General features: G+C 41.1%; 1 protein-coding gene across 1 annotated transcript in view; it reads left to right on the top strand.

The window, feature by feature from the left end:
- LOC107116516 (phosphoserine aminotransferase-like) overlaps window positions 1–22311 on the top strand; it is a 34324-nt gene that overhangs the window by 7105 nt on the left and 4908 nt on the right. The window contains exons 2-8 of the mRNA XM_015418432.1: window positions 3731–3791; window positions 5108–5177; window positions 5812–5999; window positions 6733–6750; window positions 9105–9273; window positions 9965–10138; window positions 17301–17429. Coding sequence (XP_015273918.1) covers window positions 3731–3791; window positions 5108–5177; window positions 5812–5999; window positions 6733–6750; window positions 9105–9273; window positions 9965–10138; window positions 17301–17429 — 809 coding nt within the window. The remainder of the gene's footprint in view (window positions 1–3730; window positions 3792–5107; window positions 5178–5811; window positions 6000–6732; window positions 6751–9104; window positions 9274–9964; window positions 10139–17300; window positions 17430–22311) is intronic.

Here is a 22311-nt window from a genome sequence, read left to right as displayed (position 1 = left end):
ACTGCCAGAGCTAGGTTTTCCCAGTTGTAGCTTTCAAAACAGCTTCTCTAGTAGATCTCTTGGAGAATTTCACAAATACTTCACGAGGTAGCTTATTTTTCTTGATGAAATCTGAGTAAGTCCGATAAGTCATCCATATCATTTTGCAGCACTTCTTGTTTAAGTTCTGTCATTGATGCTAATGCTTCACTTAAAAGTTCTTTTAAATTTTCTCCTTTTTGTTCTGGAATGCCTCGAAAGTGCAAGACATACATTGATCTTTCCATTTGGAGCTGCAACAGTTTACCTTTATCTGAGATTCTCTCTTTTTCCACTTCTTCCAGTTTCTGTTTAATATCTTTTGTTTTTGTCTCAACTTTCTTAATGGCTTTCTCGGTATCATCTGCTCTTTTATCCATCCATGTCAATTGCTTTTGTACTCCATCCAGCTTGCTTGCTTCCTGTGTCTGGGAAGGAGTCATTGGTTGATTATTTCCTTTGAGAAGCTTCTTTTCCAGCACCATTCTTCTCCCTTTAACAGACATTGTTCACACAAGGAAAAAGTTTTTAAAGTTAAAATGAAAGTTCTTCAATTTGAAAATGCTTTGGACTATTTTGCACCTTTTGGTCTTGTTTGCTGTCTGTCACAGTCAGTTTTGCTTTTTTCCTCCCAGTTTATCATTCAGGAACCGTTTAACTTTGTGTGTGTGTGGGGAATCCTCAACTCCTTCCCCGCCCGCAGCTTATCTACATGGCTTTAATTTATTACATTCGTTGTGAGGCTAGGAGTGGGCAGGCACAATCCCGGTTTGTGTATGTCTGTGGCTTGCTCAGGTAGTAAGTTCTGCTGAATTAGATGGAACATGCTTCTAAGTAAGCGTGTGCAAGGTTACAACAGCTGGCAGGCTGCTTGTTAGTGAAGATTTCCGAGATCAGCATATCGGAAACGAGAGGGAGACTGAGGGTAGAGTGGAGGTATCTGTTGCTCGAAACTCTTATAGAAGGAAGGGTATTGTAGAGCTCTAAGCTTGTTGTTCCCCTAAGTGTAGAAAGAAACTTCATGTTCCAGTGTTACGGGCTGACCACGAAAGAAAGTTAGCAACATTGTGACAAGGAAGAATTTAGTTAAAGTGGAACAAAGTCTAGCAAGGATGGGTGCCTGAAAAGCCTCAAAATTTGATTATACTTTATAGACGGTTCCTTAGTTACGTTGTGCGGGACTTTGCTGAGTAAATGGGATTTGCTGGCATGTTACTACTAGCTTGCCTCTTTTTATCTTGGCTTAAAATATTTTCTGCTTGGAGTATTCTTTTCAGTTCTTTTTTTTTGCTGAAAAATTGCAAATCTAGAGCAGTTCTTGGGAAGAGGCACTTAGTAATGCTGCCCCAAGCACAGTGGTCAAAGGGGGAAAGAGAATTTCTTTCAAGGATATCCCACAACATCTGGCAAATAGAAATTCTGTGTTGCATGATGACCCTTTCCCCCCTCCTTTTATCTACTGAATACATTGAAAAGCATATGAAAAGCATAGGGACTCTGGGGCAAGTGATGCTCTGTCATCTTGGTGCTTGGGGGGGGGATCAACAGTGGGAGGGCTTCTAATGTCCTGGCCCCACTGGTGGACCTCCTGATAGCACTGGTATTTCTGGCCACTGTGTGATACAGAGTGTTGGACTGGATGGGCCTTTGGCCTGATCCAACATTGGCATCTCTTATGTTCTTATGTTCTTATGATTCTTCTCACATTGCCATCAGTGTATTCAAAATCTGATAAAAGTTCATTTAGAACCTCTTCTTCATTTTACATGTACAGTTTGCTGAAACTCACCTTTCTATTTTTCACATGGTCTTTGGTTTTAAGAGTTTTCACCTTTGCCATTAAAGGATTCTGCTTCTTCCCTCTGATTAAAATGCTGCCAAATCTCTCTCCTCAATTACCAGATCTAAATTAATATTCCTCTGAGACAAACAATTTGTATGCTTTTTATTACAAAAAAAAGTTCTGGTAAATAGGGGGGAAAGGCTCATAGGCTGAGTTATTCCATGACTTCCAGAACAGTTCTCTTTGTATTTGTCAGTACTGCTATGAAGAATCAGATATTCTCTCCTTCCGTGCACCCACAGCAGCTGTGAAAAAGGAACTGATGGTCTAGTTTTTCCAGTTAGTAGTGCTTATAATTTTTTTAAAAAATCAGTTGTGTTTGCATAGTTGGAAAACTGTGATTCTTCTCAATCCACAAAATAATATTATTGAGATGCTGTAATAAGCCTTGGTACATATGTCTGTTTAACTTAAGGCAGCTTAATTGACAGCATAGGTTTGAAACAACATATGATAATGTTAGAGAAATCTATAAACTCATATTTTCAGAAAGTTGCATAAGTAGCAGTCTCCATCCAATCACATTTGGAGAGAGGTGTGGTTCATGTGGAATACATTTTTCCAGCTTCCCGTAAGAATTACATGCCTAAGCACTTAATAAACATTTCTGTCCCATTGTAGTTGTGTAATTCTGGGAAACTGATATTGCTTTTAGTGTTGAAAGTCTGTTGCATTAAAGTGCTGCATTTAACATTTTCCTTCAGAAATCACAAGTTTAGTGATCTTTGCAGAAAAATCAAACTATCTAATGGTTATAGATTCTGACATGGAACAGGATTTTATCAATTGGCAGGATTGCTTATTAGAAGAAGAGTAGGTTTTTATACCCCATTTTTCTCCACCTCACGGAGTCTCAAAGTAGCTTAAAATCCCATTCCCTTCCTCTCCTCAGATCAGGCACCTTGTGAAGTAGGTGGGGCTGTGAGAGTTCTAAGATAACTGTGACTGGCCCAAGGTCACTCAATGGGGAGGAGTGGGGAATTCTCCAGTTCTCCAGATTAGAGTCTGTTGCTCTTAGGGTTGCCAAATGTGCCCAGGGGGTGGGGAATCCCCCACTTTGGAGCCCCGATTTCCGCCCCAGCGGAATCGGGGCCCGGGGGGAACCCTGCCCCCGAAGCTGCATCACCGGAGGTGACGCAGCCACATTGCTGACGTTGGGGGCATGGCTGAGCTCATCGGGGGGGGGGGGAAACCATATGTTTCCCCCCGACGAGCTCGGCTACGCCCCCACAGCCGCGCATGTCTCTCCCGGTCAGAACGGAGCCTCCCCCGCCGGTAAGATTTCAAGAGTTGGCAACCCTAGTTGCTCTTAACCATTACATTACACTGGTTTATTAAGAAAGGAGCTTCTGTGTACAATAAATGTATGTCTGGGTTTTTAAAATCCCCCATTTGTAAGTAGTTTACTTCAAATAGAAACAAATATGCCTGAAGATGCACTAGATCTGATCTTTGAAAAATACCACCTTTTGTTGGGCCAAGATGCCACACAGAAATGTGTTGATTTCTTGCAGAGTAATTTCACATCAACAGAGAAAAAGGAACACACTTGGATAAAATATGGTTGGTGTTTTTTGTTGGTACCTTGAACCCAGAGTGGGATGGTGTAATAAATTTTTGGAACTCTGAGATTTGGTCATAATCTCTAGATATGGGCATAATTCAGAAGTCCTCAGTAGGATAATAAAGTCCAAGTCTTGCCAATGAGGTTTGAACCTTCATGGCTAAAAGAAGCTATGCAGAGGACTTCGGTGAGTGTGTGGGTTGGTACAGGGTGAGGTGATCATTTGTGTTTGTATCTTCATTTACACTGTGTGTGATTTGCCGCTGACAAGTGTACACTTGTACTGGATTATTGTCCTATTGCAGGTATTGTTAGAAGCCCAAAAAGAACTGGTGGGTTATAAAGGCCTTGGCATAAGTGTCCTTGGTAAGTTTACTTGGTTGGTTTTATTACTACCTCTAGAAGTCCTTTTGATCTTTAATTATATTTTTTAATGATTGGAACAAAGAATAGCTACATATTTCAGTCAAGGTAACATATATTTCCAGCGTTATCTAGAAGGTGTCATTCTGAACATTGTCACTGTTAATCACGTTTTTATTTCCCTCTTCCATGGTCAGCATAGATGGGGGTCTTCTCATTTTATCTTCTGAGCAACCCTGTCAGGTAAATTAGACAAAGATTGTTACTGGTCCAAGGTCATTCTTTGAGCAGGGGTTTAAATCTGGATCGTTCTGCTCCAAATGGAACAATCTAACTCCTATATCATATTGTTTTTTGCTGTTCACTTCTCACTTCTCTTATAAAACAAATGGTGCATCTAGCTACTTTTGCCATTTCTGCAAAAATGCTGTAACAGACTGAAGAAGAAACCATCGCTGATCCAGCAGTTTCCTAGTGGTTGCGGGAGTTTTGATGCACATACAGAACTCCCCTGCCTACAAAGGATGCCCACTTCATCTGGAGTCAACAGATCCATGTGCACAGTTTTTGCACCTACAGATCTGCTCTTTTCATTGCTCACAGGGATGTATGTTGGGATGTGGAGCAAGGCTCAAGTATACAGATCTCCAAGCAAGCCAGAATTGCTTGAGGCATTACTCTGGGCAAAAGTGAATTTTGCCAGTGATAATCTTCTCTTATGGCCCAAATATTGAGAGCCAGCATGGTGTAGCAGTTGGAATGTCAGGCTGGGATCTGGGACAGCCAGATTCAAATCTTTACTCTGCTATGGAAGCATGCTAGGTGACCTTGAGCCAGTCACTCTTTTTCAGCGGATCCTATCCTGTAGGGTTGTTGTTGTGAGGATAAATTGGAGGAGGCTTGATGTGAGCTGCTTTGGGTCCTCATTGGGAGAAGCTGCATATAAATATCTAAGTAAATATTAAGGCAGGAGGAGAAGAATGCACTTTACCAGAGTTTGGCAAGCCAATTGCCATGGTATGTTCAGTTTATGTCATTTCAGAAATAAAAGAGAATTTGTTTTTCTTTTCTGAGTCATCTAATTGTATGGATGAGATGGGTTGTATTATAAGTTTCTTCTAGGCCCAGAGGAATGCTGATTTAGCTGTGACCCTGCTTTCTGACTCTCCACAGGCTGACTTTAACATATTTAAAAGTTTATCATGTCATCTCTGGTAATTTGAAAGCTGTCTGAAGAAAAATAAGTAAAAATTTGAAGTTTTATAAAACTAAGCTTTTTTCAGTGATATGATTTATGTTACATTATTTCTTCCTCAAAGAAATGAGCCACAGGACTTCTGATGTTTCAAAAATAATCAGAAAAGCAGAAAACCTCTTGCGTGAACTTCTGTGAATTATGTAATTCTGAATTGAGTTAAAATTATGAATTTTGGTCATTTTTCATGTTTGTGGGGATATTGATCTTGAAATGTAAATTTAAAACAATTCCTGTGTTAGTGTGTTGCAACAAAAATAAATAGGAGTCTTGTGGAATCATAAGGCTCACAAAAATTATTTCAGACTAAGACTATTTACAAAATTTATATTTCGCCTTTCAGCTCTTGCCAAGGCAAGTTGATGTAGACTAGAGACTACTTATTTAGATGCTAAGAATAGTTTACGCTAATTTGCTGAAGTTTAAGGTTAAGTGTGTGGACTCTAATCTGGGAGAATCAGGTTTGATTCCCCACGCCTCCACTTGCAGCTGCTGGATGACCTTAGGCAAGCCATAGTTCTATCAGAGCTGTTCTCTCAAGGACAGTCTGAAAAGAACTATCTCATCTCCACTTACCTCACAGAGTGTCTGTTGTGGGGAGGGAAAGGGAATGGAGTTTGTAAGGTGCTTTAAGACTCCGAGTGAAGGGTGGGGTATAAATCCAATCTCTTCTTCTTCTTCTTTTATAGAAGTGGAAATGACTGAACACTTTATTGAGAGAATATACCTGAAAACTACAAAGTGATTTTCCTCCCAGGAGGTGCACAGAAATATACCTGACAACTACAAAGTGATTTTCCTCCAAGGAGGTGGATCCGGACAATTTAGTGGTATCCCTCTTAATCTTATTGGATTAAAAGAAGCAAGGATTGCTGATTATGTGGTTACTGGAGGCTGGTCAGCTATAGCTGCTAAGGAAGCAGAGAAATATTCCAAGGTGAACCTTGTTCATCCTTGTCAGGAACTTTAGGCAGGTAATCCACACACCCAGGCTCCTTCAGAAGATAAGTGTTTATTATGGTAATGCAGAACTAAAGTACATGTATACAGCCTGTATTAAGAATGACCTGTAATAAGATGGCTACTAATTTATAGAATATTCAATCAGCCCCCCCCCCCACCTGCAAAGCCAATGAAGTTTTCTCGCGCGTGCTGGCCTTGCACCTAAAGCAGTTACAGTTCCCAGGCCTGGGGAATTACAGAAAAACATCTTCAAGGCAGATAGTGGAGCGCTAGGCAGAAAAGCGCTGAGAACGGGAGGGAAATAATATTCCCCCTCACAATCCAACACCATGACAGGGTACCTGACAATCCCAAACTTTCTACTTATACAAGCAAGATCACTTTAGATTCTGCATAGGTGAAAAATACATTGTCCTACATGTTAGTATTGTTTATTTTATTTAATTCTCATGTCTCATTGTTATATATAATAAATGGAAAAAATGAATTTGTAAGCATGGTAGAAACAACAATAAATCCTGAGTTTATGAACACAAACATGAAGCTGTCTTATACAGAATCAGACCATTAAGGTCAGTACTGTATATTCAGGTTGGGAACAGCTCTCTAGGGTCTCAGATGGAGGTCTTTCACATTATCTACTGTCTAGTCATATAACTGGAGATGCCAGGGATAGAATCAGTGATATTCTGTATGCAAAACAGAGGCTCTTCTACTGAGCCACAGCTCTTCCACAATATTCAAGCACTATAAGCAGGAACAGTTCTTCCAGCTTCATATTGCTGTACTAAATAGCAGTTTGCTATTATAATTTGGACACTGCATTATCTGCTGGGCTAGGTATTGTGATTCCACAAGAAACATCTCTTTAACACTTGGGGAAAATGTGAGTAATTTTCTTGGATATTTTAAAAGGTGTTTTGAAAAGGATCCAACACAAAATCATGTCATGAAACAAGCTCACCATGGTAAGCATTGGATTGCTCAGTGAGTCTCTTGGACATGTGACTCCTGTTAAATAGTTTTATCTCAAGGCCTAACCAGATATGCTCTAGGAAGTTCCATATCTGGTGCTTCCAACAGTTTAATTTTTAAATTTCTGTGGGAGAGAGTAACTGAAAGGCAAGTAACAATAAGGACAAAATAAATGTATCATAAAAGTGATGGGAAAGAGGGCTAGAATCCTGCACTAGGAATATTTAGAATTTTCTTTAAATCCCCATTAGACTCTGATTCCTATTACAACAGGCTCCTTCTTTCAGCTGCTAGGCTTTCTCCCCTTATGTCTGATTATGAGCTTCAGGAAATCTGGCAACCGTAATACTGTTAAATTTGTTTACATGTACTAATTTAAACTATAAGATTTATGTACTCAACATAGCAAATTATAAGATAATTTACTAGAGGCTAATTTTGTAAGCACTGTGTATGACCACCATCTCTTGGGTTTTTAGTGGTTTACTTTACTTTTACCTGCAGTTTGTAGTATACCCTCCCTTGTTTCTTTGTAGTTTATAAAAAATGAAATTAAAAAATCCCCTACGGGGGGGGGCAATTTTTTTTGTTTACATGTAAACAGAGACCCAGTTTTAAGAGTTCTTATAGGTCCCATGAATTACAAGTTCTGGGCTGTCCTGTCCTTGATTGCATGTGGTGTGAAGGGTGGCTTCAAGTGTTTTTGTCAAGTATGGACAGAGAATTCTCCTGCTTCTGGAATAAAATGCTATGTAGTAACCTGTGCATCTTCCCCAAGATGAGAGGTGTGAATTCCTAATTCATGTGGAGTTCATTAATCTCACCATGAGGACGATGGATGGGATGGGTGGCTGCTACACATTATACAACCATCACTGGCAGTTGATTTGGTCAGCTTCACACACCAGATTACCATGACTCTAAGACAATAACAGCAGTAATGTTTGAATGTGCGTTGTGAAGGCTGGGGTGATGTCACATAAATACAGAAAATGAAAGCATGAGAAAGGTAAGTGTGCCTTGAAAATCACTTAAGTACCTCATTTATTATAGCAAATTATTATCTGTTTCTGCGTGTTGAAGACAGTAGACATTATCCTTTTGATTTAGGAGATTCTGCCTCTCCCAGAAGGAGCCGTGGCTTATCGTATTCACCCAAAGGGAAGATGACCTTTCCCCCCTCCCTTTTTGGGCTTTGCAAAAAAGGGAAGGTTGTTTTCCAATTACGAATATGGTGTGTATATGTGTGTGGGGTCCTCCTCTCTTACTTTGAGGCTTCTCACACCAGCGAGGTGTGAGAGCAAAGAGAGGAGCATGCCTCCTACCAGCTGTTGCAGGGACAGAAGGAAACCCCCCCTTTGCACCAGCAGACTTGTCAGGTTGCTGGCAGTCCAGGAAGTTAGCTGCTGCTGAGGGGCAGCCCAATCCTCTTTCTGCTCCTGCACCTTTGTCAGAAGGTATGGTGTAATGTGGAGAGCAGGATTATCTTGAATTCAGTATTATCCTTCCTTCCTGTAGCTTTCTCTTTTTTTGTATTTTATAAGTGTGTGTGTGTGTGTGCATGCACGTGGAAGCAACCTCTGGTGACTGACCCCTACTGGGGGGCCTGGAGGATATTTGGAGAGGTGGCTGAATAAAGCCTGCCCCTGCCTCTTGACTGCTGGTATTCCAAGGAGGTCTCCCATCCAAGTACTTGCCAGAGTTGACCCTGCTTAGCTTCTGAGATCTGACAAGATTGGGCTTGCCTGGGCTATCCAAGTCAGGGCAGCTTTCTCTTTGTTTTGGTGGGGGGAAGTGTCTTACATTAGAGATCATCCTCCTTTTGAGATAGCATGGCATCTGCCACAGAGCTTGCAAGGCCCTCAGGGTAGCTAGAAGCTTAGTCCCCAATTGTTAGGAATTTTTGTTTTTTTGGGTGAATATAGTGCTTTCTGTTGTTAGTATTGCAAACTTTCCTTCTAGAGCAATGCAAGAACCAATGAACTTTGTTGGCAAAGTAGTGGAAATATGTTGAGCTGAGTCATAGTTTGAAGTTCACCGTGTAAAGGAAAGCATGTATTATCACAATTAAACTGCTGAATTGAGAATTTGCCCTTGTTTCTGTGTCTTCTTACCTGGTTTAGAAGTCCCTGACCCAAGCACTTGGAACCTTAACCCAGATGCCTCATACGTTTATTACTGCGCAAATGAGACTGTTCATGGTGTGGAGTTTGATTTTGTACCTGATGTTGGAAAGGCAGTCCTAGTTTGTGACATGTCATCAAACTTCCTTTCCAGGCCAGTGGATGTTTCTAAGGTAACATTCTTAGAAGATTGATTCTGCAGGGTGTAACTTAACATCTTAGTCTTGGGGTCAAGAAGGGAATTTTTGTGCAGATAGATAGGATATATTTAGACTGCAAACCTAGATTGTTTTTATATTGCTATAATTTTATGACTTCCATCAAAGAATCGTGCAGACTTTAGTTTGGTAAGAATTTTATGTTAGAAGAATTTTATGTTAGAAGCCCCTGTTATATTAGCATTCCTTATATTCTGGTCTTTTATTCTGTCCCTCTTGACTCGTGTGTATATTTACATCTTAAACCTTAAGGCAGGGACTTGTCTGAAAAAGAGAATTTGAAGAACTCTGAAAAATGCTTAGTTACTTTTTAAGTGAATACAAATTACTATGGTCTCTAGGCTGCCACTGAGGACTATAGTTCCAAGGTTTCACTGGACGGATAACAACTGTTATACCAGTTCAAGTCTGTGGTGTGGAAAGGCCTACAAGATTAACACTCTGTTTGGAATACGCACCCTAACTTGAGGATGAATTTGAGATTTTTAAAATCACTTTCTTATGTATGTGTTGTAAGCCAAACTGATGTCCATTATTCATGATCTTCTGAAGGCTTACATAGAGAAACACTAATACGTGGAAATTCTAGCTACAGTGTACAAAGGACTTAATTTATTTAATATTTCTTCTCTTCTCTTTTTAAAAATTTGGTGTAATTTTTGCTGATGTCCAGAAGAATATAGGCTCTGCTGGAGTCACGGCTGTTATAGTGCAGGACGACTTACTTGGCTTTGTACTCAAAGAGTGCCCTATAGTGTTAGACTGCAAAGTAGAGTCAGAGAATGGCTCATTATACAACACTCCTCCATGCTTCAGGTAATTTTGGAAAATACAATATCCTGCTAGTTGTTTACATATTGTTTGCTATGTAAAGCTGCTTCAGAAAATATGCATTTGCCTTCTGATAGGTCAGTAACAAAAAGGAGCATGGAGTCAATCTTGCTATGTTCGGGAGAAGTTTTATAACAGAATCCTATCATTTAAATAGCTCTTTGCATGTTGCTAGTACCATAGTGTAGTATCATGCTGATCCAGTTGCATAACCAAATTATTCTGGGTATAGATTGGCATGGTGTAAGAATGTAGTGTAGCAGAACTGATTTTCAGCTCCAGCAAATGATTTAGTACTGCTTATCCTGGGTCTGTGGAAAAATCTAAATTAACTAACCCACGTGAAGAATTTTTTTTCTCTGTCCGTGGTTTCACAATCCTTTCCATGGTTTAGATGCCTCCCTTCAGTTAAAAATTTTGTGTTGACTCTCTGCAGATTGATTTTTGTACTGCGATGATCTTGGGAAATGGCAACAATGCCCTTTTCCTCCTAACAATTGTCCACCTTGAGTCTTCAAGGTGTACAATGGATAAATAAAAATTAGTAAGTATCAGTGCAGCATTGTAGTTACAAAACAGGAAATCCCGTAAAAGTTGTGTTAGCAGACTCAATCCAAATTGCTAGCATTAGTGAAATTTTGCTTTACTGGAGGGTCATTAGGTCATGCGAAAGCTGAACAATGGTGTGCACTCTGAATTCCATAGTACATTTACATTATATGAACAGAAAACTGAATTTTTGTAAGTGGTTTCTCAGGGCTATTACAACTCTTTTATAACAGTATAAGGAATATATAAAATAAGTGTTTCATTTTGGTAGGGTTTGCTGTTTGTGAATATTTTCTCTAGAAGTCATCTTTCTTAATAAAAAAATAAACATTTTTTTAAAAATTAAATCTTTTTATCTTGCCTCTAAGGGCAGGAAGAACCTTCTCAAATCCAGGGCTTCAGACACATATTTGGTACTTACCTTCAGTTACATATTTATTTAGAAAATTTTTACACTGTCTCTCCAGGAACCTGCCTGAGGTAGCTTACAAAATAATAAAAATAAAACATTAGAAGACACTAATTCAAATACAGCATTAAAAATCTAGTCCAGCATAAAAACATAGACCACTAACAAAATAACTGTTTCCAGACTAAAATAGTATTTGATTTTGTAATATGGTGTTTAGCATGTATAATGGGCTGGGCTTTCCCACCCCATAAAAAGGTAAAGGTTTCCCTTGCTAGAAAGCCAGTCGAATCCAACTCTAGGGGGTGATGCTAATTTCTGTTTCCAAGCCGAAGAGCCAGCGCTGTCTGAAGATGTTTCCATGGTCATGTGGCCGGCATGACTAAATGCCAAGGTGCACAGAATGCTGTTACCTTCCCACCACAGCGGTACCTATTTATCTACTTGCAATTTCTTGCTTTCCAACTGCTAGGTTGGCGCTGGGGCCAGAGACGGGAGCTCACTCCATCACACGACACTAGGATCTTGACCTGCTGATCTACAGACCTTCCAGTCTACAGCTCAGTGTCTTAACCTCTGAGCCACTGTGGCCCCTCCCCCCCATACTATCTTATAAATCTGTTATTTATTTATTGGATTTGGCAAAAGCCACTGATTCCATATTGGACATGTTCTTGAATGTGCCAAGCCTTTAATCTAAAGCCATTCATTTTGGGCGATTTCGCACTAGAGCTGCCTCGCGGCGCAGCACTGTTTGCCCCGACACAAACATGTTAATTTCACACCCGAGGCTGCGGGGCTGCATTTTGACCCACGGCTTTGCCCGATTTCCTCCGCAGTTTCGTGATCCTCAAAAACCAGGATCACAAAACTGTGGAGGAAATCGGGCAAAGCCGTGAGTACCAGGATCACGAAACTGTGGAGGAAATAGGGCAAAGCCGTGAGTCAAAATGCAGCCCTGCAGCCTTGGGTGTGAAATTAACATATTTGTGTTGGGGCAAACGGCGGCTGTGCCGTGAGGCAGCTCTAGTGCGAAATCGCCCTTTGTTTCCCCAAGCATTTGAGAATGCAGCAAGTCCAACCCTATGCAACATGGCAGTGACAGAAGCCGAGAATTTATTTACTAATTAAGATGTTTATATGCTGCCTTTTTCCAGGACTGAGTAGGCTAACAAGTTGATAGCAGGCACAAATCACAGTAACATTCCAAGTAGAGACAGTTCTAAAAACAATAGAAAACACACTTCTTCCCTACCACTCCCCCCCCCCAATTTAAACAATGTATTTTTATTTAGAATATTTATACAATTTATAGAATATTTATACAATTTATAGAATATTTTTTCTTCCAGGGCCCCCCCCAAAGCACCTTGTAACATCATTCTCTCCTTCTCCATTTTATCCACTTAATGTGAACATTGTGAATGATTGATTGTAATAATAGCATCCTTGGATGGTTCTGTGGAGAGGGAAATCTTGGTAGAGAAAAGATTTCTTAGGAAACAAGTTATAGCAAACAGCCAATTTTTGTCCATTTCAAGCTAGTTGTATTTCCTCTGTCCATGTTGTGGTCCCAAAATTTATCCTGAAAAAAGGTCACAGCATGCCTTAAAAGACAAAACAAAATGTGAACAGAGTGGTATGCCTCCTACCAAAAAGAATAAATGGACTTAAAATCAAATTAGATGTTAACAAGTGGGAACCTTCAAGGACTTGGCAGGAGGCATCTAATTTCCCCTTTCTCCACTATTTCCTCTCCCTTTCCAGAAAGGCTCCATAGCCTCTCCCCTTTTCCTACTCCCTTCTCTCCGAGTTTTACCAACCTCCAGGTGTGGCCTGGGGATCTCCTGGAATCACAACAGATCTCTGACCTACAGAGGTCAGTTCCCCCATAGGGCTGCCATCTTCAGGTCAAGAAATTCCTGGAGATTCGGGATGAAGCCTTGGGAGGGTGAGGTTTGGGGAGGGCCCTCTGCAGGGTATAATGCCATAGAGTCCACCCTTCAAACCAGCCATTTTCTGGAGAGCAGTTGTAATTCTGGGTAATCTCCAGCTCCCACCTGGAGGTTGGTGACCCTCATTCCCTTAGAGAAAATGGCTGCTTTGTTGGGTGGACTCTATGGCATTATACCTCTCTGAGGTCCCTTCCCTCCTTGGACTCTACTCTCTCCAGCCTCCAACCCCCAAATTTGTTGGAATTTCATAAGCTGGAGTTGGCAACCCTATCTCTTTCCCACCAACAGTCAACCTACCTTTATCTGTTCCTCTATCTTAAGCTTTCCCTCTTACCTTGTCAGCCTCTACCTAGATAAACTGTGGCCCAGTTGTGTGGCCACTGGGCAGGAGCACTTGCATGGTAGGGATCCCCCAAGCACTAGGGTCGCCAGGTCTGGGTTGGAAAATACCTGGAGACTTTGGGGGTGGATCCAGGAGAGGACAGGGTTTGGGAAGGAGAGGGATCTCAGCATGGTACAATGCCATAGAATCCACCCTTCAAAGCAGCCATTTTCTCCAGGGGAGCTGATCTCTGTCAGCTGGAGATCAGTTGTAAAAGTGGGAGGTCTCCAGGCCCCACCAGGAGGCTGGCAACTCTAACATGTATGCATGGGGGGCACCTCACTTTCCCCTGTATTCCCCTTCCCACACTATTTCTTCTTTCCCCTCCTCTTATTTCCCTCCTCCTGGCAACTTCCATATCCTCTCCCCTTTCCCTTGCTCATTCTCTCCTCAGCCATTCATCAACCTACAGTTCACCTGTCTCCTGTCTTCAGCTGTATTTATTATTTATTTACCTCATTTATACCCTGGCATTCTCCACAGTGGGGACCAAAGCAGCTTACATTATTATCCTCTCTCCTTTTTTATCAGAACAACAACCCTGTGAGGTAGATTTGGCTGAAAGTATGTGACTGGTCTAAAATCACTCAATGAGTTTCCGCAGCAAGATGGGGTTTCAGACCAGGGTCTCCCAGACCCTGCTCTGAAGCTCTAAATGCTACACTACATTGGCTTTCCTAGGATAGCCGCTGTTGAAAAATAGTGAGCAGCCAGGCCTATTTAAGTCAAGCAAGTTGAGTGGTATCAAGTCACCCAGAGGTTGTTTCTAGGGCTAGGGTTGTCAACCTCCAGGTGGGTCCTGGATATTTTCCAGAATTACATTTGAGGTCCAAACAACAGAGGTGGGTCCCCCTGGAGAAAATGGCTGCTTTGGATTCTATGGCATTCTATTCAGCTGAGGCCTTTCTGCTCACCAAACCCTGCCCACCTCAAATCCACCACATTATATCAAGAAAATTCCCAACCTGGAACTAACAACCCTAGCCATGCCTGGCCCCCAATGAGTCTTCCCCTCAGAGTCCAAAAATACGTCTGGAAAGGGCCCTTCCCCTTCCCCACATTTTACTCAGAGAAACCCAGCCTGGAATACTGTGGTCACCTAGCAACAGCCACTGAGGGAATTTGTTGCTTAAGGCTACAGATGCACCTTTTATCATTTTTGGGTTTCATAAATGTACTCTTTTTTAGATTTCACATTTTTCTGCAAACCTGGGGCCCTTTTCTGATTTGTATAAAGATCCGTTGTGCCCTGTAGATCTTGGGTGAGAGTTTCACTGTTTGTTGGTGCACATGCACAATTTTTAAAAAAATTTTATAATAAAACTTGTTCTGACAGCGTTCTGAGAGGTCCTTATGCATTTGGAGGGGTATTTGATTAAGAAAATCCATGAATACTGCTTGAGGCGGTAACCACAAAACTCATTAAAGTGTACAATAATTGAACTTCATACTGCAATAAAGGTGAAAGCAGTTGCCCAACTGAAGCCTTCCAAATTCATGCAAGGGTTTTTGTGTGTATGCGGACAACCGATATTAAACAATATTCTGTTTTAGTGTCTTAATATTAACTTGCAAATTTGGCACAATGCACTGCTTGTGTCTTGATTTTAAAATTCTGCTAGTGTAGTGCAAGAAATTGGCCACCCTGTTTTCCCTTTTTTCACTACTTCTCTCTCTATTGTGTGGCTTGCATTAACTGACTGGAAACCTGAACTGAATGTCCATGAGTTGCCTAGCAAAGCACTGAATTAAATTAGTGTAATGCTGATCATTTTAACCTCTTGCCAAAAGGAGCCTTGTCTTCCTGACATTAATCTCCTGGGTGGAGATTAATAGTGTACCCCCCAGGGAGAAATCTCATTTCTTAGCTACAAGGATTTGTCTGATATTTAAATCTGTGACTAAACCTGCCCAGGGGATGGCATGGAAACTTGCTGTGTGGTTTTAAAGTGGGTCACCCCCCCAGTTATTTAGTGGGTGTACTTTGGTGGACAGTGAAGTCTTTGACATTTTAGTTGGATGCAGTATCTGGAGAAGACTGAATCTGGCATTAGTCTAGCCTGCTAGCAGTTTAAGGGGGGGCGTTGTTGCAGTGGGTCTGCAAAGCAGAGAGAGAGAAAGGTGAATATAGTAAGAGAGAACTGCTAATAAAGAACAATATTTAAGGAACAGGTGGTTGTTGGCTACTCCTGATTTCCTCAGCTGTCATCAGCTCTCTGTTGGGTTTTTTTTTTACCTCAGAACACTGAGCTCTGCAGCTGACCAATCAGAGAGTGGGGGGTGCAGAGAGGCAGCTGCCTGGCAGCCTCATAGGAATCAATGTGGGGAGCACATTTTCCCCCTTTTGACCCACTTAGGGGTCAAATTTCTAAAAATCCCTTCTTAGCAAGCACCTATGCCACAGTAGGAGCGCTTCCCCCAAATTTGGTTTCTCTAGGTCCAGTGGTTTGTCCTGGGAGTTGATTTTACGGTGAGGGGACTTTCTTTTTAATATATAGATGGGCAAAGTGTTCCTTTTTGTCTTTCTTTTTGTCAGTGGTTCATTTCTCTGCCTATTGCTATTAACTGTGTAGATTCTACTGTATTATGTATGTGTGTTGTGGTTATTATGTACTGTTTGTACTCTATTTATAAGAACAGCATATGTCACATATAAAGTTTGTTGATTTACTGATGCACAAATACATTTTATGGGAGAATTTGGTGTGAAGAAAGAAAAAGCGGCTTAAACACAAAGAACTGCATATTCATTTCAAATAAGGAAGAAATGAGACTGAAATAAGATTTTTTTCTTGTTGAAACATCAGGAATGAGAAATTTGAAATCACCCCTACTCTTACTAAAGTGTACGTCTTAATTTCTGGAAATCAGACCAGACCAGTACAGCTGAAGAAATGTATAGCGGGAATTCTGCCCTATTTAAATTTGTATCTTTTATGAAGCCTTAATATTTCCTAGTGGAGCTATGTTATAATCAGAAATTTTAAAAGTTATACAGAAAGTTATCCTGCATTGTCCTGAGAAAATTCACATTCAGTGAAAGGGCACTTTACTTTCTAGTATTTTATTAAATACACTTTCACCTGGCCCTTCCTCCAAGGAGCTCATCATTCTCCCTCCTCTGTTTTATCCTCAAAACAATCCTGTGTGGTTGGCAGAGAGTGACAGGCCTAAGGTAATCAAGGGAGCTTCATGGCAGAGTGGGGATTTAAACCCAGGTCTTCTAAACCCTAGCCCAACACTCTAGCCACTCCGCTACCCTGCTTGGTGGCTCACATGCTTGAATGAAACGTTATAGTGACACATTTCTGTCCTCCATGTCACACCGTGATCTAGATAGACTGTGTGTATGTACTGTACTTGTAAAAAGATGATGAGGATCTTGCTTTGGAAACTAATGACTTCTTCTCCCTCCTCCTCCTCCAGTCCTGTGTCAACTGTTTGATCTAATGTAAGCTAAACCACAGTTTCCTATTTTGTTGAGACATGTTCAGAATTAACAGATATGGTTTGTTACAAGTAATGTGAGACCTTTAAGACCAACAAAATTTTATTCAAGGCATAAGCTTTTGTGTGCAAGCACACTTCAGATAGAGTGAAACAGAATTTCCTCAACCATTACATATATGTAGAGAGAGGGTGGGGGCTCTCTTTACCTATATGTAATGGTTGAGGAAATTCTGTTTCACTGTATCTGAGGAAATGTGCTTGCACATGAAAGCTTATACCTTGAATAAAGCTTTGTTGGACTTAAAGGTGCCAGTAGACTCAACTTTGTTCTGCTGCTTCAGGCCAACATGGCTACCCACCTGAATCTACAAGTAATGTGTGCATTCTTTGTTCTGATCCTAGTATCTACATTATGGGTTTGGTCCTGGAGTGGATAAAAAATAATGGAGGAGTTAAGACTATGGACAAACTTGGTGAAATTAAATCCGAAATGATCGATGACATTATTGACAACTCCAATGGATTCTATGTGTAAGCTGCTTTCCTTTTTTCCATTACATTATTTTTATCTTCCTATAAAGTGGCTTATAGTAAGGCATAAATCACTGCCTTCACACTCATCATTTCACACAGTGATGGGACTAAACCTTATAAAATTGCTGCCAAAACTTTTCCAGATGTTAGGACTGTGGGTGATGGGCAAGAAAGCTAATGATCGAAGTGCACGCTTTGATATGTGTGCAAGTAAGAACATGACTTGCTAGCTACAGTAAGGCAAGCAGTGTCAATGATTTGCACATGCAGACTTGAAATACTCTGGAAAACATGCTTTAAATTTTAGCTGAAATACATGATAGAAAGAGGTAATGAAGAGTATTGCCTATGGCTAGATTTTCAAAAAAAAATCCTTCATGTTGAGTAAATGGGAGCTGACATTTTTAAAAATGTGCCAGACTTCCATATAATCTGTGAAATGGCCGGGGATTGACCGAGGAAAGTAAAAACAGGGCAAAATGGCAACTAAGCTGTAGGCAAACTTGCAAAAATTCAGAGTGGAGTTAACAAGCTGCCTTAACACATAATTGCCTTTTCCCAATGTGTGTGTGAAATTTAGCCTTTGGGGGATATTGGAAACCAGTCCACATTCATGTGGTATTTGTTCCTATTCTCACCAAAATTCATGTGAAACAACTCTCCCTTGGGAGCAAAAGTACTTGACTCAGGGGAAATCATGAGTTAGAATCAGCTTTGCTTTTATTTTTAAGTATATTTCGACAGTAAGGATTTTATTTTATTGGTTTGATTGACCTGTTATTGGTTAGACTCTCTAGAAGAGACATTCCTGCATGTTTCCTACACTTTCTTTACACCTTTAACCCTTACCAGAGCCCATTTATGCCATATTTCTGTAGCATAGCCCGCCCCCCATTCTTGCCTTTACCTATACTGGTGATCAGTTCCCTTCATTCACTCAGTTTTTACATTCATTTTACATTTACATTCATTTTACATACATTCTCTCCCCCCCACCATTTTTTTCTCACAACAAACATGTGAGGTATCTTAGGCAGGGGTCATTTCCTGCAGGAGCGCACAGGAGCGAAGCTCCGGCAGTAAAGAGCCCAGGAGGCGGGCACATGCAACAAGCCCCACCCCCTGATCCCAGCAGCCCCAGGCCACGAGGATCATGAGGATCTGCATGTCCCCCCCCTGTAGCTAGCAATCCAAAACAGTCCAATGGAGCCTGAGCAGTGGGTGTTGCCTTCTGACACACTTCCGGTGATGTCAGGGGGTGTGGCATATACAAACCAGTTATGCTAATTAGTTATGCTAATGAGCTCCTGCACCTCTTTTTCTACGAAATGACCCCTGATCTTAGGCTGAGAGAGAGAAAGTGAGCCACAGGTTCCACTGAACTCTCCTGAGCACTGCTGTCATTTGCCTACACTCAGGTGAATCTGATTGGGACTAACTCAGATAAACAGGCACTCCGCTCATGGTATTTTGCCAGTTCAGAATGTACGTAGGAAATTGCTTGTATGAAGGCACCATCTGCATGACAAAAACTAACACTTCAGGGAAAAGGCATCCTCCCTGTTGCATTTTTTTTTGGTCCTGTAGAGAGATGGAGGGGGGATGCTTTCAAAGAAATGTTAACTTCATGTTCATTTCAAAGTAATGTAAACTGGTGAGAGAAATGAACCACACAGTAAAAACCACATTTTGAATGGTCTGTAGATTATAGTATTATTTGCACTCTCATCCTACCTATTTTATAAGATCTAGCTGTGAGGTGTTTTGGAATTAAATCCTAGAGAAACCGCCCACCCCAGGTACCTAATTCAGCTTTTGCCTCTAGCAGGTTTAGGAATTCAAAATGAAAGTAGTGGTCCTTACTGCAGTGAAATTACTGTACTGCTGAGCTCTGGTGTATATCTTATCAGTATGTACTGCTGCAGTTTACAGCTTAGGTGGCAGTATCTGTGCCATGCTTTCGACTGAAGGCAAACTCTTATCTGAAGTAGGGCTGTTTACCTGTGAAATGCCACCTAGGCAAGGAAATGCCTCGTTGGATACACCAAAATGTGACAAGCCTTTCAATGCATGGGGAATCATATCCTGTCTTGCAGAATGCTTCAGACTTTCTGCACCTTTTTCTTCACTTCCATTTCAGTGGAAGTGGCTATGGCAGCAATGCCTCATGCATACATATTAATTTGAATGATGCCAGACGCTAGCCCTGCGGCTGCCAAAATGTAGCAAAAAATTTCAAATGAGTAAAGGTGATAGAGAAGCCTTGTTTTAGCCTACTGTCCAAAATTCTAGTTCTTCATGTTTAAGGGAGTCTTTGCTGATACATGTGAGGGATATTCAAATGTACAAGGTCTGAAGTGCGATAGAAAATTTTATACCATATGATATTTGGAATGTGTAATTTGGCTTAGATATGATCTAATTAGTCATGACATATTGGCTGACACAGTACTATCTGATATATCGCATTTTTAGACTCCACTTTGTGTTCCTCATTGGTTACTTTTGAATGCAAAGTCATGGTTTCATTTATTATCCTGTATCACACTGCTTATTTAAATTGACTTTCCTTGGATCCTGAATTACCTTTTGAGTAGCCTTTGTAACTATAAAGGGAAGCGATAATACACATGGTGTTATTTGGAATCATGTTTTCCACACAGGTTTTATAGTTTTCCGCATTGCTGCTATGGCTGCCCATACAACGCAGCAGCAAACAGGGCTTCAACATGGCAAGTTTCCCTGCCCCAGTCCCTCAGTAGAGGCTGCCCCCTCCCTGTGCCACCAGAGCTTTTCAAGGTATTTTTGCCATGCATGGTTAAGATCTATGGTGTTGCCTATGGATACCAGGTTTAAAGTTGAGGACTTACCTTTCTAAGTTTCCACTCTGTTTTCTTCCAAAACAGTAAAGAAAAACAAGCAGACAGCAAAGTCCCTAGGAGTGTCACAATCATCTTTGTCCCAATTTAAGCAGAGTTCTTTTGTGTGACAGCCCTGGCATCCATATCAAAAGGACTACTACTTTTCTGGCCCCTCGGGGTCTCAGTATCCTACATCTAAGCCATTTACCCCACAACAGGGTTACCATAGGCGTAAAGGTTCCCATCGACCAGCAACCACCCTCTTCCAGAGAGGCAGCTTCATCCCAGAAGGCACCCTTCTGGCTAGGATCGTTGTCTACCCCGGTTAAATTTGGGGACAGGCTCACTCACTTTGCTACAGCCTGGGAGGCTGTTACCTCCGACAAATGGTTTTTGCTCATACTTAGATTTGGTTACAGATAAGAATTTAAATCTATTCCCCTTTGCTCTTTAAGGGGATCCAACCAAGCAGTTTTGGGTCTTGCCCAGACTTTGGCCTCCCTAATTATAAGGGCACTGTCAAGGAGCTTATGGGGTCTCAGGCATCTGAGGGTTTCTTGTCTTGTATGAATGTTTAAGTAGGAAGTCAAAAGGTAACCAGAATAATTGACAAGTTTGGCCTTGGAAAGCAAAATGAAAGCAGGGCAAAGGCTAACAGAGTTTTGTCAAGAGAACATGCTGGTCATAGCGAACATCCTCTTCCAACAACCTAAGAGGTGACTCTACACATGGACATCACCAGATGGGCAACACCGAAATCGGATTGATTATATAATTTGCAGTCAAAGATGGAGAAGCTCTATCCAGTCAGTAAAAACAAGACCTACAGCTGACTGTGGCTCAGATCATTTTTATTTTTTATTTATTTGTTTGTTTATTAGATTTTTATCCCGCACTCTCGCCGAAGCGGCTCAGGGCGGCTTACAACCATTAAAACTAATAAAATTGATACAATCCATCTAAAACAGTCTATAGCAAGAACAATAAAACTACAAATTTACAACAACAATACAATTTACACATGGCGGCGAGCCATATAAAGTGCTATACTGATTGGTCTGGGCTATTGAACGCTTGAAGGAACAGCTCCGTCTTTACCGCTCTGCGGAAATGGTGGAGATCCCGCAGAGTGCGGATTTCGTGTGGGAGCTGGTTCCACCATATTGGTGCAGCCAAGGAGAACGCCCTAGTTCTTGTAGCTGTAGATTAGTAGATCATGAGCTACTAATTGCAAAATTCAGACTTAAACTGAAGAAAGTTGGGAAAACCACTAGGCCATTCAGATTTGACCTAGATCAGATCCCTGATGAATATACAGTGGAGGTGAAGAATAGGTTTAAGGGACTAGATTTGATAGAGTGCCTGAAGAACTATGGACAGAGGTTCATGACATTGTACAGGAGGCAGCAATCACCCCCATCCCAAAGAAAAATAAATGCAAGAAAGCTAAGTGGCTGTCTGATGAGGTTTTACAAATAGCAGAGGAAAGAAGGAAAGTGAAAGGCAAAGGTGAAAAGGAAAGATTTACCCAACTGAAAGCAGATTTCCAGAGAACAGCCAGGAGAGATAAGGAGGCTTTCCTGAATGAACAATGCAAAGTAATAGAAGAAAACAATAGAATGGGAAGGACTAGAGATCTCTTCAAGAAAATTGGAGGAATCAAGGGAATGTTTTGTGCAAAGCTGGCCATGATAAAGGACAAAAATGGTAGGGACCTAACAGAAGCAGAAGAGATTAGGAAGAGATGGCAAGAATACACAGAAGAACTATACAAGAAGGACCTCAATATCCTTCACAATCACAACGGTGTGATCACTGACCTCGAGCCAGACATCGTGGAGTGCGAAGTCAAATGGACCCTAGAAAGCATTACTAACAACAAAGCTAGTTGAGATGATGGTATACCAGCTGAGCTATTCAAAGTCTTAAAAGATGATGCTGTTAAAGTGCTGCACTCAATTTGCCAGAAAATTTTGAAAACGCAACAGTGGCCACAGGATTGGAAAAGGTCAGTATAC

This window comes from Gekko japonicus, unplaced genomic scaffold (genome assembly GCF_001447785.1).
Source record: "Gekko japonicus isolate JY-2015 unplaced genomic scaffold, Gekko_japonicus_V1.1 scaffold93, whole genome shotgun sequence".
Taxonomy (NCBI): Eukaryota; Metazoa; Chordata; class Lepidosauria; order Squamata; family Gekkonidae; genus Gekko; species Gekko japonicus.
Note: the sequence above shows the minus strand (reverse complement) of the source record. Positions and strands in the feature narration are given on the sequence as shown.